At 41.1% G+C, this 19,743-nt stretch overlaps 1 protein-coding gene across 14 annotated transcripts in view; it reads left to right on the top strand.

Annotated features, from left to right (window-relative positions):
• Positions 1-19,743, top strand: part of SEMA6D (semaphorin 6D) — a 132,939-nt gene that overhangs the window by 108,411 nt on the left and 4,785 nt on the right. For 5 of the 14 annotated variants that reach the window (XM_032699717.1, XM_032699716.1, XM_032699718.1 and 2 more), the window contains exons 2-18: positions 9,711-9,867; positions 10,241-10,352; positions 10,937-10,997; positions 11,113-11,175; positions 11,262-11,363; positions 11,584-11,674; positions 11,950-12,069; positions 12,554-12,642; positions 13,393-13,610; positions 13,718-13,849; positions 14,046-14,201; positions 14,285-14,458; positions 15,173-15,313; positions 15,415-15,492; positions 16,296-16,387; positions 16,733-16,789; positions 18,588-18,755. In XM_032699717.1, the coding sequence (XP_032555608.1) occupies positions 9,759-9,867; positions 10,241-10,352; positions 10,937-10,997; positions 11,113-11,175; positions 11,262-11,363; positions 11,584-11,674; positions 11,950-12,069; positions 12,554-12,642; positions 13,393-13,610; positions 13,718-13,849; positions 14,046-14,201; positions 14,285-14,458; positions 15,173-15,313; positions 15,415-15,492; positions 16,296-16,387; positions 16,733-16,789; positions 18,588-18,755 (1,963 nt within the window). In that variant the 5' untranslated portion in view covers positions 9,711-9,758. Of the gene's footprint in view, positions 1-8,170; positions 8,190-9,710; positions 9,868-10,240; positions 10,353-10,936; positions 10,998-11,112; positions 11,176-11,261; positions 11,364-11,583; positions 11,675-11,949; positions 12,070-12,553; positions 12,643-13,392; positions 13,611-13,717; positions 13,850-14,045; positions 14,202-14,284; positions 14,459-15,172; positions 15,314-15,414; positions 15,493-16,295; positions 16,388-16,732; positions 16,790-18,587; positions 18,756-19,743 lie in introns of those variants that run through there. The other 9 variants (XM_032699720.1, XM_032699721.1, XM_032699723.1 and 6 more) reach the window with 9 other exon arrangements.

The following is a 19,743-nucleotide window of genomic DNA, read 5'->3' as shown; positions in this document are numbered from 1 at the left end:
ACTGAGATGCATATATGGCACTGTTTTGCAGGGCGAATGTTACCGTGAGGTGATGAAGCCCAAATAAAAGAGAGAAAGAGGAGGGAGAGCTGGTGGCCAGCACAGCTGCATCCAGTTCCAAATGACTGCTGAGGGTGGGCTCTGCAGGTTGTGTTTGGTCTGTAGAAAGTGGGTGGTTTTAGGATGCAGAGTTCCCCAAACTGATGTGAAGCAACACAGGGATGTGCCAAAGCTTGGGACCCAGAGCAGGATAGCCATGGCTGCACGTTGCACCAATCCTGCCTCTGACCCCAAACTGGCAACAAATGGGTATAATTTACCTTACTGAGTTTGTATCAGTTTAGTAACTTCAGGGCAAGGAAATCAGCTGGATCAAAACCTGCACTAATACCTCTGATTTCTAAACAAATAAAAATAAATTTTTCACCACTACTCCTCAGCATTTTTGGTAAGCCAGGTCATCCCAGAAGACCCTCAGCACAGGCACTTCTCAAGACATGGGTCTTGTCCCTCTGTCCCCAGGGTCTCACAGCATGAGCACTGATGTTCCCCCCCTCTCCCCTCTGAATATGTATATACATACATTTACAAATACACACTTGGAGACTACAAAAGCAGCAAATGTGATAATGTGATCCAACTGTTCAGTGCTAGGCTAGAAAGAAGTATTTTTCTGCCATTATGTGAAAATTTAGCGTGACTGGAACAGAGTCTGCATTTGATTAGGCAATTTAAGAAATGTAAGAGACTTCATACTGTAGGGCAGTGCTGCAAAACAATTGCTCGGAACATGTTCTAAAATTGGTTTGCCTTCACCAGATTTCCATGTGTTTCTGCACGACATCTCAAATGAAAGTATGAGCAGTCACGTGGCAAGTGACAACAGTTTGGTATTATGGTAAATAAAAACAGAAGTTTAAACAATTACTTGAAATCCTGAATAGACTTTGAGATGAAAAAAAAAAAAAGGCAACAAACCCAAAAACAAAAAGAAAAAAAACCCCCTAACTAAACAAAAAAGCCAACTCTATTACTTTGCAGCCTGGGAAAGACATTTCATAACACATCCTTTCACTGGTGTGGTTAATCTTTAATGCTTAACAAGAGAATAGTAATCGTTAACTTTGAGCTCAAGCTTCCTCCAGGTTTTCATGCCTGTATTTTGTACATGTAATTGATTGTGCCCAGGAAAGTGGCAGAGCACATGCTTTGCATATCCAAATACGTAACTGGGTGGCCAGCTACCAGATTTGTCTGTGCAGAAAAGCCAAGACTAGTTAAAAACCCATTGTTCCCCACTCCCTATAGGCGGTATTCCTACAGGCAAGGCTGGCTGGCCATTCCAGCCCTGAGAGTGGCATACTGATAGTACCAGCACAGTGCTTAAGATGCTCTGATGTGTTTCTTGCCAGTTGATAGTCTTCTGTCTCTCCCCTTGCATTTTCCAGGAGCCATTTACTTTCTCTCTGAAGGGGGAGCAGTGGCAACCTTTTCCCTGGCAGTAGCAACTCAGACTAGCAGGCCCCATGCTCCAGCAAGGCACAGTGATGCAATGCTGGAGGGATGTTTATAGCAGGGGAGAGCAGTGGGTGGAAAGAAGTGATGCTTTCTGGAGTGAGGTTGACAGAAACATTGTCTGAGGCACAGCCTGTTGAACAGCAGATGTGCCCTCTCCACAGTGCAAATCCCTTTTTTCTTTGTCTGTCCTGCTTGTTGGGATGTGTTCTTTCCCCCAAACCTCCCTTCCATTTCAAAACATCCCATTCGCTTCATCCCGTAGGCCAACCCTGACCTCCTGGGCTCCAGCCAGCACTAAAATGGGCAGCACTTATCTCGGGGATCAGGGCTGGAGCAATGCTCAAGGTGCAGGCTGGAGAGACAGCAGGGCTCTCAGACAGCAGGCCCGAGGCACTGCCAGCAACTCACCCTGGCTGTGGCGTCAGCTGGACTTGTGCAAGTTGTGCCTGAGACCTTCATTATGTCCTCACCTGCAAATACTGGTTTATACCTGTCTCAGAGTTGCCTTATCAGATGATGCCTAATCATGCTGAAATGAGTGGCAGTTTTCCTATGTAAATCATGTTCTGTAGGCTTGCAGGAAGAATACTTACTTCCTTCACTTCCAGCTCTCACACTTGTGGCCAACCCTCCTTGAGGGAGGAAAAGTAATACTTTGGTCTAGGTTTTTAGGCTTTTGTTTGAGGCCAAGGGGGGCGGTTTGGGTTGTTCCCAAAACTGCATCTAAGCCTGCATGTAGTACTGTAAGTAATTAGATCTTTGCCATCATGGCTTAAGAGTTCTTGCTAGTTTTCAGGATAAAAGTATTTCGGTCTGAAACACGCTAATCAAAAGCACCTCTGACCCAGCTGGGAGCTGGAGGCACTCAGGACTTCACCCCGATGAGCCACAGCTGCTCTCCCCAGCAGGGTGGCTTTGCTTTCCTTGGGTTGGGGTCAGGGCAGGGGTAGGAACTCATGCTACCAGTGCTGCCCATGGCCAGGAATTAATGGAAGATCAGTGCCAAGAGTATAGAACAAACCTTGAACATCACTGCACTGACATTTGCTGCACCAGTCCTTGGATGCTTTCATGAATAAATTTAGTATATCCTAGGGCAGTCCCAGTTGGGCATGAGCAGTTTGAATTAATGAAATGCAGGTCTGCTGAAATGGTGAATCCAGAGCACTGCTTAAGTTAAAGTACCTTGCACTCCATCACCAATAGCTCAACCTTGGCAAAATTTCAAGGGAAGGATGTCCTACAGGAGCTTTGCAAAACAGACCAGATTTGACCATAGATGTGAGCCAAAATCAAAGGTTGGTTTCAGCTGAAGCACTTTTGTGTCACCCTGGTAAGGGAAGGTAGTTAACATTCACTCTCAAAAATTAACTTAAAATGAACATAATTGAAGCAATCACTTACAGTTTGTTGAGCATTTTATTTCCTTTCCTGCTGAAACTACCTTGTGTTCAAGTAAATTTTTGATCACAGGAGAATTTAGCCCTCAAAGTGCATCTAATCAACCACTAAACACTTGCATCATTAAAACTCACCCTATCCATTTTGCAAGCATTCTGTCAGCTCATTCTGGAGTAAGAGGGGTATGCTTTCTGCAACGTTCAAAGCCTGCAAACAACTGAAGTGTAGCTGGCAGTACCATAAGCCAATTAAGATGAAAGCTGTGATACTCAGTGGTAGGGTTTCATCACTTTAATATTAAACTATCTTTTTTTACTTAGGCATAGATCAAGAGGTGTTAATGCAGAATCCTTAAAAGAAGTCAAGTATTATCTTAAAATAACAGACCTGTTATTTGCACTTTCATGCTCAATTAATATATCTGCTTCAAATATCCTAAATTTTTTCTTCAGAGCTGCAGACTTTAAGGTTGTTATAGAAAGTCAGGAGGGCTATATACAGCAAGTTTAAATTTGGGTGTACCTTTATAGGACAGAAACAGGTTTTATTACCTATTCATTCATACAAAATCATGCTGTATGTTTCTCAAAGGGACTACAAGAATTAAGTACGTCTCTTTTATGAAAACCACAAATATTTTTCTGTGCTATTTGATAATTAGCTGAAACAATCTGTCACCAATTTCCACAACATGGATTTATCACATCATAGACAATCTCCAAGATTTGAATGTACAGTAAACCTGTGTGTCAGGCATTGCCTTCAGGAACTTTATTGAAGTCAGCCTTCATTAGAAGAAACACATACTGGAATGACATTAAAAAAATTATAAAGAAAATCACACTTGCATTGATGCTGGCTGTTGTATCCCTGTTTAGGGAGGATTTAGCACACTATAATGCAATTGCATCATTGGAAAACCTATGTATAGCTATGACCTAAAATGGGAATCTAATCCCTTGCTTCTCATATAATAAATACTGATACAGATTTTTAAGGCAAATGTTGTGTTCTGTGTGAAATACTTTTTGGCTTGTAAGCAAATGACTCATCATACCCATTTCACACAGCAAGACACAGAAGAAAAAGACCGAAACCAAAAAAATAGAGGCAGGACAAAGAATAGTTGGTTCCCTCTCTGGAGTTCAAGCCATTAGACCTTGGGCCATGCTGGTCTTACATTTTGACTCCAGTGATACAAAAAGGCTTCATTTTCATGTTTTGATTACCAAAACATTTTTTGACCTGGTTCCCCTGCTTTGTGGCTCTGCTCTAGCTATTTTTTTCTAGTCACAGCAGGGATTAGGTATCTGAGTGAATATTCTTGTGTGTCTGTGGTTGCCAATGCATACATTTCTATGAGTCTAGGGCACCGCTGAAGACAGCCCGTGCCACCTTCATATATTTTCTTCTGAATGTTTTATCTTCTGAAAAGATTGACCTGGTTGACAAACCAAAATTGAGCAACAACCTACATTTCTTTACTAGGTAGAAGTGGAGCAGAGCCCCAGTGCCCTAATGGTGAGCTGTTCTCTCTGCAGCTGGCTCAAGAAGTTGAACTTCTCCCACCTGGTAGCAGTTACCATCAGCAAGTAAACTCAGATGCAGATCCTTAGCACACTAAAGGGGAGTCACTGCCAACAGGTGTTTTAACTTCACGAAGCCCAGAATCTGAACCATACCCTTTTCAGGTAGTGCTTTTTAACCTGCTGTTGTAGACTGTAAATGATTTGTGCATCAAAAGATGATCCCTGAGGCTGTAGTAAACAAGATTTTTAACTTTTCTAGACTTGACCTTTGTATCCAAAAAAAGGGGAGAGGTGCTGAACAGAAGTTCCCATTCAGAGACTAATGAAGCTTTTATTTGGTTGCAAGTGAAATCTGTGACTTGCTCTAGCCTGGCCAGCACATCTTTGTTGCTTGAGTGTCTTCTGGTCAAAGAGCCCAACTGCTCAGTGCCCTGAAGCCACTGTCTAAGGGTTCCCTGTGACCCTCACCAAGGGTTGTCTCAAGGGCTGAGTGGAAGTTGCTGAGTGTTGCACAGGATCTGCTTTGCTCTGTGTCAGAAACTGAAGTCTCAACTATAGGCCCTGAGAAACTTGTTGAGCATCTCTGAACAAACAGCAGTAAAAGATGGTTATGTTTTGTTTTGTATTAACTTTTATCTTATTATTAGAGTGGTTTCATGCTCAAGATTTCAGAAGGTGCCATCTGAGAAATGCAGTAGTTAGTGCCTTTGCACTAATTAGTGCCCTCAGGGAGCCATTTGCATGCAGGAAGGAACAAAGGACAGCAGGGATTTCCTGATCTGTCCAAGTCCAGTCACTTGGGATTGTGGCAAACCACACCAACAGAAATTGCCTAAGCTCAGCATATTCAGTTCTGCCTGTCCCCCCTCTACGTTATGGTTCACTTGTACCTTCACACACAGAGGACATCCTTGATCTCACCTAACAGCCTGAGTCTGGTGGAGAAAGAAGACAATGTAGTCATTTACTCGGCTTTTATTATCGCAACCCTTTTCTCCATTCCTTGCCAAACTCTCCACAAGTGAGCTAACTTTTAGGATATATCTTTTGTTCTGACCTGTCTTGAACTTGAGCCTGGATTTGCTGTGCTGCTTTGCTGTCTGTGCTTTAGCGTTTTGAGAAGCGTTTATTGCGTTAAGGAGATTTTTAAGATTTTTTTTTTTCTCAGTGAGTAGAAGATATTGCATCAGTCTGGTTTGAAGCCATTTTATATGTTGCTTCTCCCGAGCTGGCTGAGTGCCCTTTCCCTTCCCCCCTTCTCTTTTACGTGGCAGTGCACGGAAAGATGATTGATGGAGTGTCACCAGCACGTTGTCAAAGGCTGGAGTAGATTAATGGGCAAGAAACACCAGCCTGTTCCCCTTCATGTGTGATTGTTTGAAGGCAGGCTCATATTTTAACAGAAATTATATCCTGCTTCTCTGGATTCCCCCAATCAGGAATTGAAGGATGGGATTTGTAGCTGAGATTGAAAGGTACCAGCCACAAAGAACCAGTTTATTACTTGGGACAACTGCCTGCCTTCCATTTGACCAGCAGCATCTCCCTGAGGCCCATTTCAGGCAGGTTGCTCTCCTCTTAAACAATGTGGATTTGTGCCACCAGTTAACATTTATACCTCTAGTTCTTCGTATTTGCAGCCAACAAGTAAGTAGTTATGGCACAGACCAAGTGGCCAGAAGAGCTCTGATTTGTGACTTGCTCTCCACCTGAGTGGCACTGGTCACTGTGCCTGTGCTGCAAGGAAGGACCGTATGTGACCCAGAGCAGCTCAGGACCTTTGAAAAGGCTTTTTTGGTTGTTGGCCTTGGTCACAAATTCAGCCTTGGTCTGTGCCTCAGTTCCCCTGCTGCAAAACAAGGATAGCAATATGGTAATTTCCAAACACTGCACTTGCCATGGATTGTTTCCTAGCAGAAACGCTAGGAATGCAATTTATAAGAGAAATTAATCAAAGACTGGTCTGAATCCTGGCTGGGGAGAAATAATCAAACCCAGAGTATGATTGTTTTCTGCATTTTCTTGAAGGTAGACTTTGCCAGCATTTTGTAATCAGCTATTCTGGTCCAAACAGATACTTCATCATTGTTATTTGTAGTCCCCAGTAGTGGCCTCCACTAAAAGGTTTGAATGTGGCAAGAATTACATCTTTCACACCAGCCTATCTGTGTCTACCAGAGGCATACACCTGGCTGTCATAAACCCCTGCTCCAAGGGCTAGATGGAGCCCATTTTTCTGATTATCCAGGAAACAGCTGTTCTTCCCAGTTTATTCTCTGTTCAGTCTGATCTCAAGCCTATGTCCAACCAGATAAAAGCTGCATTCAAGAGCCTCTTGAAGCAGGTGCATTTCCTTTTCATATGTGGCTGGAAATCAGAGCTACTGTTAATGTTCTTGTAATAATTTTGCAAGCAAAATAACAAAGAAATCTGTACTTCTTGCCTGGCTGGTGAGAAGTGATTGCCTCTGGTTTGCTGATCCAGTCCAGCTCTCTGTCTGCTCTTCTCTCCTGTCACGACAAAGGTCTGTGCTTCATGTAGATATTTTCTTTGATAGAGATTTGTGACAGGTGATGTTCAGTTAGAAGAGATTGCAGAACATAACTATTCCTGCCCTGTGTGTTCTCAGCGTTCATCTCTGGAGTATACTGAGATGTTTCAGGGGGTTTGAGGAAGACACGAACGTGAGTTTGTTTCTGCTCTGGATGCCATCTCTGGGGAGACACATCCTGTGAATTTACATTTACAAAACTTCTCATTCTTTGAGGGAGTATGATATGCCCCCTGAAATTTGAATCAAATTGAGAGAACTGAAATTCTCCTTGTTTACGTCGCATTTCGGGTGTTTCCTTATTGCTTTTGAGACAGTTTGCTGTGTGTTGGCCATGACAATCATGACCCAAAAACAAATTGCCCTTTTTTCTGTAGCCATTTCCTCGAGTCCAGGAGCCATTATCTGCCTGTGTAAGGCAGGTTATATGGAAGTTTTGTGACTGTTGCCCCAATGAATTCTTCCCAGATGGGACATTGGAAGGAAAGAGAGGAAAAAAGGGTCTCTGCCCATGCTTGGTACAGGCAGAACTTGTGCAGTTTGCAGGCTGTGTGTGATTTGCAGCTGGGCCAGGGTCTCTTTGAGTCATGGTGTGTGGGCCACAAACAGCCTCATCTTCTATGCTAACTACAGCCTACATGGCTGGGAGAGCTTCTTGCTCTTTGGCAATTTGTATTCATTTGTTCTCCAAGAAAACAAGGCTTCAGGGAGGACTTTCACTAAGCACCTTATGGATGTTACTGTGCACTGACTCAATGTACAGTTTTGTGCCTCCCCTTTCTCTTTCACTGGGATAGCAGTGGATTGGATATTTGGAGCCTGCTTTTCTTTAAAAAAAGAACCAAAAAAAAAAAAAAAGATTGTGTAACCATTAATGATTTGTTATTGTGTCTGGGAGCCACTGTGCCGCAGGACTTTGCTCTAATGGTGCTTTCACAAGAAAGAACTAATTTGACTAACTTTATTAATTCCAGTTTGTTTTAAGTTTGCTCATTAGTAATTTAACGCAAGATGCTTCAGCTGAAGAGGCCATGTCAGGACAAGGAAGAGCAGAGGGAAAGTGCCAGGAATCATTAGTGTTTATTAACCACTGCACTCATCAATCTTGACTAAGAGCACAGCCCATTCGTTCTGGACTGGTGGACTGAGATACAGAAATATCATTAACAGTGGAAAATGCTTCTTTCCAGGTCAGTCTGTAATGGGCAGGCATCCAGACAACACCCCCGCCCCCATCCCCAAAACGTTACCAGCCTCTCAGTTGCTCTGCTCACAGTCCAGCCTGAACTGACAGCTCAGCAGCCTTGTGGAAGGAGGAAGCCCTGCCCTTAGCCAACCGTAGTATCAATTAACAAATACAGCATTTTTGTCCCCAGTAAGCGTTACTGAAAGGTTAAGTGTTGTTATGAAGGGGTTTTTTTAATTGCTTTTCAAATTATTAAATGATTAATACTTTCATGCTTTGCTAGATCGGGTCTGGCACCTTGTGCTGGCAGTGTGTTCCTCTCACTGCAATTCTTGAAACATTAAAATGGAAAGGTTTCTTTTTTTTTCTGTTTAGACAAAGCATTTAATAACTAATTTCAGCAACTGCAAGGCATTGAGCTGATGACTCAGAGCTCTGACCTGTGAATCGGGGCTGAATGAATGCCTCCAAAAGGTTGGAGGAGGGAATAATACAACATTTGCCAGGTTTCTAATGAGAAATATGACCCCTGCCCAGACCACTTGCGGTCATTATAGATCACATTTCACTTTGAGATGTGTTTTCTTGCATCCTACCCAAATTGCAACTTGAGTAGTTACATTCTTGCTCACTAAAATATCTCTGTGGTTTAATTGGAGAAGTTATGTTTCCCTTCCCCTCTTAAAAGCTTTGTTGTATAATGTTGTGGTGCTGTCATAATCTGTAGTGTACAGTCTATAGGGCACACACACACCCCCCCCCCCCCAGTGAAAGGCTCTGAAGTTGCTGGCTTTCAACAGTATCAAATAGAATGAGGGGGAAAGTGGCATCTTGGGAACCCAATTCAACATTATTCCCTCATTTAAGTCTCTTGCCACCCTTCAAAACGTGTGACAGTGCTGTGAGGGCAACATTTTGCATTTACTGTGCACATGTGTAAGTCACTGCAGAAGACAAAGCATCAAGTGCCTGGTCCTTGGCTTAAGGTCTTTGACAATGGGCTCGTTTGACTGAGTACCGTGATGGCACAGCCTGGAAACAAGCAGTAATATTAAAACACAGCATGGGTGTTTGGACAGACTGTGTGTGCCATGACGTTTTGTGGATAAGATTTAGGTATTTTATGGAAAATGGGTTTTTATTGGATGACATTCAGTGATAGAGGGGATGGAAAGAGATTGCAGTTTAATTAAAATTCTAATCCCAAGTTTGACAATTTTTCTTGCCAGGTCAGCAGCCTGCATGTTCTGATTCCTGTGAATTAAATGGGCTGACAGTTGTCAGCTTCTTTGGAAATGCCTCTAAATCCAGCTAAAAATTAGCAAACATCAATATGTTTCAGGGCAGCTTTGAGTTAGGGGTATGCCATGCAGCAGTTTTCCATCAGTGTGCCTACGGGAGCCTTTCCTGAGCTCCAGTTTAGTCCACTGCTGCCAGTGCTCAAATACAGACAAAATCTGCTGTAGGAAGTCACGTTTACTGTCCTGTGCAGCTGAAATCTCACTGTTGTGTTCCTGTTTTCCAGGTAGTTAAACAGTGTTTCCACAAAGGTAGTGCTCATCCTTCCCCAGCCATGAGGCTCCCTCTGCTCTGTGCCTTCCTGACGCTAATGAGCCTGTCCCGGTGCCGAGCTGTCAGCTTCCCTGAGGACGAGGACCCCATTAACGTTGTTGACTACCACTGTAAGTTAATCTGCAAGTGGTGCTAAACACCAGGGAAAAAGTTTTAACGTTGATTTTTTGGGGGTTTTTTTTCCTTGGGAGATTGAAAAAAAAAAATCCGATTCCTTTCAAATTGAAATGTGTTTACTGGCTTTGTATCTTTAATAGAACACTTAATCATTTTCTTAAAAAAGCAATCAGAAATACAGCAATAACTTCAGGAAAAAGAACATTTGCTGACATTAGCCATCTTTTTCTCATTTATATTCAAGACATTACTCAAGGAATTTAGTTTAAACCCTTCTACACCTAGTATATACAGCTAATCAATGCCATATATTGATTCTTTAGCTCTATAATCCTGAGTGATGGTGTAGCCCATTTTTACTTGCAGATTCAAGGCAATATCCAGTATTTAGAGGACGCCCTTCAGGCAATGAATCTCAGCACAGACTGGACTTCCAACTAATGCTGAAAATTCGAGACACACTTTATATCACTGGCAGGTAATTTTCCTTCACTCAGATCATTAGATTAAAATTCTTTTCTCTTCTGGTTTTGCATTTATGTGTAAAATTCATTTAGAAAAATGTGCAGAATATGATAAAAATTAGAATTGGGAAAGGACTTCCCAGAGAAATATACCATATCTGTGGCCAGTGCATGAAAATTGGATTTGAAGGCTGCAGTTACTGTAGTTAGGCTAAAACCAATGATCAAATGCTCTTTTCCCTCTTTTATATTGCTGCCCTGCCTGATAAAAACCTCTCCTGATCGCTTTAAACTTGGACTGACACGTCAGGGATGTCAGAAGTGAGGATTACACACTTGCATATTTACAGCCTGGGTTAGTCTTTAGCTGAATGGGCAGGCAGAGATGAGGAACTGGACACTGCAGGTGCTGCTTAAGGACCACACCAATAAAAATCAAAACCACCCCATGTTTCCCATGAACAACCTTCTCAGAAAATCCAAAAGCATTTCATAGGAGTTTCTGGTCTAACACAACATTCTAAAAATCAGTTTAGCTTATCAAATACAGGACCACAGAATTAATGAATTTACCGGTGTCTTTTTACTCTGCAAACAGGGACCAGGTTTACACTGTAAACTTAAATGAAGTTCCAAAATCAGAAGTTACTCCAAGCAAGGTGAGTAGATGCAGGTGCTGGAAAGGGAGAGGTGTTTTCTTTCGGTTTATTTTTTTTTTTTAAGAATTTTCTATGGAGAGGAATTTCAATGTTCTTTTCTGGTCTTATTTAACAGAAATTAACATGGAGATCAAGGCAACAGGACAGAGAGAACTGTGCTATGAAAGGCAAACATAAAGTAAGTTTAGCACATTATAGAAAAATTATGCTAGTATTTACTATATATGTGAAGTCTGTGATTAATACATATTATTCTCTTTTCAGGATGAATGCCATAACTTCATTAAAGTCTTTGTTCCAAGAAATGATGAGATGGTGTTTGTCTGTGGAACAAATGCATTTAACCCCATGTGCAGATACTATCGGGTAAGAATATTGCAAACGTCATTAATCTGTTACTGATTTTGCTTGCACTGATTATGCTTTAGCAAATACATCCAGTGTGATTGGGGAGTGCTTCAAGGTGAAATAAAAACAGACAGAAGCCAAGGTGCTGAATTAAGTTTTGTGGAAAGACAGTGTTGTGCTTTTGTGCCAGTGCACAAAATAGAAATGACACTATCACCCATTTATTCTTCTTCTCCAGCTGAATACCTTAGAGTATGATGGGGAGGAAATTAGTGGTTTGGCAAGATGCCCATTTGATGCCAGACAAACCAATGTCGCCCTCTTTGCTGGTAAGAACTTTTGCTTGTAATGAGTCTAAATGATTAATGACACCAAAGGAGCCAGAGAGCTTTTAAAGCAAGCACAGGAAAGCTAAAGGTGTCATGGTGCCCCAGCTCTTAAATTTTTAAAGGGCCTCCAAAGATCAGAAGCTGACCTGCTAATAAATAGGTTACAGCAATTTGGGGAAGTGTGACAGCAAAAAAATGGGGGAAAATACAGGCTAATCAGAATTCTCTAGATTATTAAAGGCCTCTTAATATCATGTTTTCAACTTCCGTTTTAGATGGAAAATTGTATTCGGCAACAGTAGCAGATTTCCTGGCAAGTGATGCTGTTATTTATCGCAGCATGGGGGATGGATCTGCCTTAAGAACAATAAAGTATGATTCCAAATGGATAAAAGGTAATTTGGGGAGTATTTTCCCATACACATAGCAAATGTAATTTCAGTGGCACAGGTCAGGTAATTCACAGCCAGCATACTTTACACATATGCTACAATGTCAGCATGTATGAGGCTTTCAGTATGGTATCATTACAATAAAAAAGCTGTTTAATGCAAAAAAAAAAAAAGGAAAAATTTTTGTTAAACACTTCAGTGAATGAATTTGCAGTAACAAAATACCATAGCTGAAATAGAATTTCTGTGAGGCCTTTTTGCAGTCTAGTAGCCAACACTAAAGACTTCAAGTTCACTTAAACACCAGTTTCAAGTTCATTTAAACTCCAGTGCACCCTTATTTGGCCATCCCAAAGTATCTGGAAGACTGGAGCTCACGTTGGCTGGTGTGGGCCTGGGGAGGAGCCGCCAAGCCGCACAGCACAGTCAGTGTCGTAAGATGATTGAGCAGCTCTTTGAAGTAACTTCTCCTTGCTCTTTCTTACAGAACCACACTTCCTCCATGCCATAGAATATGGGAACTATGTTTATTTCTTCTTCCGAGAAATCGCTGTAGAGCACAACACTTTAGGCAAGGTCGGTATCGTCAGGGAGCTGTCGGGTAGGTGTGAGTCGCAGCAGAAAGAGATCATCCTAAACCAGCATCAGGAACAAGCACAGTTTACAATATGAAGTGGGGACTAATACAAAGGTTGCACAGTTTTCCCATCATTATAATTTACAGGGAGGGAAATAAAGGAGAAATAGAGCAGTGCATTCTTCAACCCAAAAGCTGTTTCTGGTCTCTAAGCCTTGCTCTTAGGCGAGCTCACTACAGGTATCGTTCAGTGTGCTGTTGCCTTAACTCTTGTGGCAAGTAATGGAAAATCTGAGGGTGTTTTCATGCTTATTAAAGAAACAAAAGAAAACAACACAAAAGAAGAGTTTCAAAGAAGTTTCTCTAATGTCCCTGGATATTGAATAATTCAGTCATGCCAGTACAGAGTATAATACTCATTCCTCACCATGGAAGGATATTCTACAATAAATTATTAAATCCTTTACACATGGTTAATTGAAGTCTTTAAATCTCAATAACAATACAATTTTGAAGGGGAAAAAGGGTGGGGACAAGCTGTGAAGATGCATTTGCTTTGTGATACATTAAGATGCCTGTGCACTACGAGATGAACACCGTTTGCTTTCATCTTTTCTGTGCAGATAAATGACAGAGTCCTGTTAACAAAATTATCTTTGCTGTTTTATTAACAGCTCGGAAACAAGCACTGTTTTCTTTGCATCTCTCAAGCCTTCCTCCCTTTTCCTTTCTTTTTTTGTCCTTGACAGGCTGTGTATTCTCGTGTGGCACGCATATGCAAAAATGACATGGGGGGATCCCAAAGGGTCCTGGAGAAACATTGGACATCCTTTCTGAAAGCTCGACTCAACTGCTCAGTTCCTGGGGATTCATTCTTCTACTTCGATGTTCTGCAGTCTATCACAGACATAATAGAAATCAATGGAGTGCCCACAGTTGTTGGTGTATTCACCACACAGCTTAACAGGTGAGAGATGAGCAACTTTACATCAAAGGTACTTCTCTGGTTCCCTCTTAACTGAGATTGCTACCATTGTAGTCTGAGTTCTTGCAACTGTTTTTCTAATTTTACAGCATCCCTGGTTCAGCAGTGTGTGCTTTCAGCATGGATGACATTGAGAAAGTCTTCAAAGGCAGATTTAAAGAACAAAAGACTCCTGACTCTGTTTGGACAGCTGTACCTGAAGACAAAGTACCAAAGCCAAGGTAAAAGGTTCTTACTTATGATGTCATAACACTGTTCTTGTAAAGAGCTACCTTAAATCAACTGCACTCTTGAGTGCCTTGTTGGGTAAAACCCAAAGCAGAACTTGACACTTTAGCCATAAGGATGCTCATTAGCTGTCTGCCTTCTCTCATTAGCCAAAATACCAAGAGGAAAACAATGCTGTTCTCATTTCAGACCTGGCTGCTGTGCAAAACATGGCCTAGCAGAGGCTTACAAAACCTCCATTGATTTCCCAGACGAAACGCTCTCCTTCATCAAATCTCATCCTTTAATGGATTCAGCTGTTCCCTCAGTCACTGAGGAGCCTTGGTTTACCAAAACACGTGTCAGGTATGACATTGTTCAAAAATAACACATGTGAAAAGGAAAACAAGAAAACTTGCTGTTAATGATATGCCTTTTGGTCTTGCTAGATACAGATTGACAGCAATAGCTGTAGATCATGCTGCTGGACCCCATCAGAACTACACAGTCATATTTGTTGGCTCCGAAGCAGGAGTAGTACTTAAAATCTTGGCAAAGACCGGGCCCTTTTCTTTGAATGACAGTGTATTACTGGAAGAGATTGAAGCATATAATCATGCAAAGTAAGTATTACCAGAACATCTAAGCTTTTCATCTAGTACTTGGTACCTAGCTAAAAAAGATTATAGTAAGAGAAAGCCAGCTCATTATCACCAACATCACCACTTGTTTGTCATTTCATCGTGTTCCTCATGTTGAATAACCTGAAAATATTTGGTCACTTGCCATTTTGCATGGGTTGAATGAACAACCTAATTCCACTCCAGCGACGTCAGTGGCACAGTCTAATTCTCCCACAAGTACTTCTGAAACGTCAGAAGTATCTGCTGATGTTAAATAATCTGAGCTTATCTTGAGGGGTTGCTCAGGAGTGACCAATAATGTATAAACTACATCTGATCATTTTAAACTTGCTTGTCCTGGCACAAAGAATTTGGGAATGGAAATGTTCCAGTTAGACTCTACACGCATCCAATATAGAACTCCTCTTCTGCTCTGTCAAGATATTTAGGCTGACTGAGAGAACAAAGAAAATGGATTTGGATTTTTTTTTTTTAGTTCAGCAAATTTGTCACCTAGCTGTAAATAGCAACCAGAAGCTGGCATTTGATAACTCACAGATTTGTTTCCCAAATGACTCAGCAAAGACTGGTAGGTTACATTTGTATATATAAAAAGTCTCTTTTCAGTATCTACACAGACAATAAATAAAATATTTACTGCACAAGGTACTACAGTCACTAAAGCAATGACCTCCCATTATTTTTGCTGAACAGGTGTAATGGAGAGAGTGAGGAGGACAGAAGAGTCATTTCCCTTCAGCTGGACAGAGACCACCATGCTCTGTTCGTGGCCTTCTCCAGCTGCGTCATTAGAATTCCTCTGAGTCGGTGTGAGCGTCATGGGTCATGTAAAAAGTATGGCTACATTCCTGAATTCCCTCTTAAAGGAAGGGCACCAACATCTCTTGGGAAGGAAGTAAAAAATGCATGATTTTTTTGTTTTTTTCTCTTGCAAGGGCATGTATTGCTTCACGGGACCCGTACTGTGGCTGGTTAGACCATGAGATTTGTGGAAGAGTGACACCAGGCATGTTGTAAGTACTCCTTTTCAAATTAGCCCAGCATCTCTGTATATGCTTTACAGACCCCATGAACTCAAATCCCATGCCTCTTCCCTTGCACACAGTTAATAAAATCTCCATTTTTTTAAACATGTTTTTTCAGTGCACTGTGCATGTAAGAGAACAGAATACTAAAGTCTGGCCTAATTCTGCAACCTTTGGGTGAAGAGTTGCTTTCAGTGGGAGTTTTACATGTGCAGGAGGACAAGCAAACTTGTAGGAAGAGCAGCTGGAAGCAGGAAGGCTGCCTGCAAACCTGAGCAGCTCAGAGAGGAGAGTACAGAGTATCCCCTCCCAGGCATGCTCCTGGCAGGGCACAGCCAATTGCAAATATGAAAGCACAGGATTCACAGTGGGAAGAGTAAGGTTGTGCCTCAGTGCTGGAGCTGGAGTGATATATATGCATACCAAAGGCATTTTGCACAAATCAAGTCTGTAATATATGGTGCATTAGCAGCTGTATCTTAAAAAGAGGCCTTTGTAGCAGGCCAGTGCAAAGTTTAACTAGTATAATTGGACGGTTGTATCTAAACCCAAGAGCATGCCCAATGGAGAAGATATGATGCAGTTGCTAAAAAAAAAGGGATTTTTTTTTTCTATTTCCTGGCATAAGCACACACAAAGAGTTTTAAAGCCTGGGCTATAACTAACTTGTGCATTCTGTGCAATTCTTTGGGCCATACACCGGCTGTTGGATATGTTTCTATTTGCTGCTTCCAGGGGAAAAAAAAAATAAAAATCTCCATTTGTATCCTTACTAATACTGTTAATTGCAGGTTCTCTTTGTTTGTTTCATACAACCACAGCACTGGAGGATACGTACAAGATGTCGAGTACGGCAACACGGCGCAGCTTGGGGACTGCCATGGTAAGGCACAGTCGATGCTGCTCCTTTGTAATGTCTCACTGTAGTCTGTGGCCACACCTCACTGTGGATGTTAAATTTCTGATGAGCTTTTCAGTAACATGATGAACGCATCACCTGGTGTTACTGTGAATGTTCACAAAGCTGAGCTTTTTTGGTCCTGGGTGGCAGAGTTTTTGTCTTTCCTTCACCAGTTTACAACTATTTGGGGTCTACAGCAAAGTATTGAAGAATTTATTTTTTGTAACCAGTAATATTTTAGTTTTTATTTTCCATTACTCAGGTTTGAGATCTTTTGCTTTCTTTTTGTTACTTTTTACTGATTACTTGTTCCTTTAATTCTTTTAGAAATTTTGCCTACTACAGCTACACCAGATTACAAAATATTTGGCGACCCAACATCTGGTTAGTTTTTTTTAATTTTTTGAATTAATGACCTTTACTTTCCTTCAGTTCAGCATTTTCAGCCCTTTTTTCCTTCCTTTTGCACAGTTGGCAGTCCTCCATTTTTGTGCTTTTACTCATGTTCCCACTGATGGTAAAGATAGTCAGACTCTTCTCACTCAGCACTTCACCCTGTGTAGCCGCATGTTAACAGCTCATTATTTATTGAGCCATCTTTTATTAAAGAGCCTGATTAACATAGATGACATCTTCACTGCACGAAGTCCTCTAAGCTTTATTCTTTATCCCCAGCCATGTGTTTGTGAATGCCCCTATTGGTCATCTCTAGTAGATGAATGGCAGAACTTCATCATCTTCCTCCTTACCTCTCCTTTTCTCTTTTCCTTCTTTCCCAGCAAGCTTTTTGCACAAATACACATTTTCTAAAATGTGTATTTCTATATTTTTGAAATGCTTTACGTAGTTTATGCTAATGGCAAAAAATTTAACATCAAAAACTGTGTAGCTGAATGAGAACTTGTGTAGACAAAAGTGGCTTAGAAAGAACATTGTGCATTGTTGTCAGATGGACTTTCACATCCTTTTCTCCTCCAGTGACTTTTCTAATAGTGTTTCCAGTGTTGGCCTCTGGTGTTCAGGGACACCAGAGTGCTCCTCTGTTGAACTCAAGAGCAGAACCTGTGTTGACTTCAACAGGAGCAAGACTCAGCCCTTATTTTCCAGTCTTTGGTTCTGGAACTTGGGTCTTTCCTTTCAAACCAAGGGCACATTTATGACTGACAGATACAAAAATAATCTATTTGTATGTTAAATTTGCAAGGGTGAAACGAGAACATTATTTTGTGGTTTGGTTTCTGACATTTTCACTTCTGTAACATGACAAGAAGTTGAGACAAATATCTTCCAGATCTATTTACTCATAATGCAAGTTAGAGACTCACTTAGGAAAGCAAAACAAAACCGTGTTACACGGAAGTGCTGCCTGGCTTCATGAGCGTTTACTGACTGAATTTTCAAAGTGATATTTTATGACACAGATACAACTGAACCTTATTTTCAAGTCCTGAATTTGTGTGCTTTTGAAGTACATTTCTCAAGTCTGATCTTGAGCCATAGACCTTCATGCCTAAACCTACTGTGACAGTGAACACAAAACACTTGAGTGTGCAAATTAGACTGTGAATTGTAAACCCAGTTTGATGTGTTTCCTGCTCCTGTGTGTTTTCACGTAGGCTGTGGGGGTTCTGTTCAGCAAACGTACTACAGAGAGCCAGAATCTATGCAACCTTATTCCTTAAGAACCATTACAAAATAGAGGTTAAAAGCATTCCTTTTATCCCCACCTGCAGAAATAGCTCATTCAGCAGTTCCAGGTATACCATAATAACAATAATGGAGCTGATCTGGTTTCTCAGGCATAACCTGTCATGAGCGTATATCTTTCCAAGTAACTTCTTTTTTTTTGAAGATGTTTAAAAGGCAGCCAACTATGTTGTCTCCAATGAAGAATACAGCAATTAAGTATACTAAAAGTTGTGCTTTTCACCCCCACAGTTGCTTACTTTAACTTTTGCACTGCTTTCATGTTTGACTTCTCTGGCTTTTTGGCTAGCAGCTGTTGATGTTTAAATGTACTTTTTTCATACTTAAAGTTTTGAAGTGATTGATTTTAATCAGCCATCTGTACTTCTACAGAGTGTAGGGGGGTCACATTTTGTAACTCCCGTTAAATACTGTCTCCAGTTATAGCTTAGATGTGCCATGAAACACATTAATAAAAATCTGTTTGCCACCACAGACATGAAGTTCTCCTCAGCTTCCATTACCACAATGGCAAGTATCCCAGTTATATCACCTAAAGTGATTGGTTCCTGGAAACCTAAAGTGACTGGCTCTCGGAAATTTGTAGTTCAAGATGACCCAAACACTTCTGATTATTCTGATCCATTATCAGGTGTCCCAAAGGGTAAGGCCTTACCAGGGAATACATTGCAGCTGAATGGAAACCTGATAGTCTCAGCATTGCCTAAGGCTTAAATGTAACAACCATGATTGTTGGGCTATATTTTATACCCATTTCCTGTGAATATGCAGACGGTGCAATCATGTTTTTCATATATACTTATCCTGTGGACAAAATGCTGCTTAGAGATTATAATGAGAAACACAGATAATAAGCTCAGCCTTTTATTCCTGGGTTGTTTCAAAACTCCCATTGAAATCAGTGGGAGTTCCGGATGCATTAAAAAAAAATTACCTTCAAGACTTGCCTGTACCTCTGTTTGTTGTTTTCAAACCAGTCTAGTTTGGTTAAGACTATTAGTCCTCATGAATGGTTGCTTATGTTTGGGGTTTTTTCATTTGGGTTTTTTCGTTTGGGTTGTGTGGGGGGGGAACAGAAAACAAATCAAAGCTCAGTGACAGATCCATGTGTTAAATGGGGCATATCCCAAACACTGCTTGCCTGGAGCATGTTTCTGAAGAACGTGGGTCAGAGTAAGAATGTGCTGAATTTTTATTCTCTGGATATGAGCATCAGTTTACAGATGGTCTCAGTACATACTGAGACACGCAGAGATTTTAAGCTAAACACAAAAAGAAACCTATTCTGCCTGTAGTTCATCCTTCTGTTCACTTAGCTAAGTGAACCTTTGATTAGGCTGTTATGGCAACAGAGACGTTAATTGAGTAGGACTATTGCAGTCAACCACAGAATCGAGAAGCTTCCAATCCAATAACCAAAACTTAACACAATTCTCCATCAGTGCACAGTACAGTGAGGTGACAGACATGTTTGCACAATTCTGTATTTACTGAAAAATCTCACCAGCCAAAAACCATTTGTGTTTTATTACCATTCACCAAAACATATCAGGTTTCCTATCAGCCATTATGGCAGTGCATTTGTCATTTTAATTTGTTGCAGCTATTTTCCATTTTGCTTTTTTTTATTA

The sequence above is a fragment of the Chiroxiphia lanceolata genome, chromosome 12, assembly GCF_009829145.1.
Source record: "Chiroxiphia lanceolata isolate bChiLan1 chromosome 12, bChiLan1.pri, whole genome shotgun sequence".
Lineage (NCBI taxonomy): Eukaryota > Metazoa > Chordata > Aves > Passeriformes > Pipridae > Chiroxiphia > Chiroxiphia lanceolata.
This window is presented reverse-complemented; position numbering and strand designations above follow the sequence as displayed.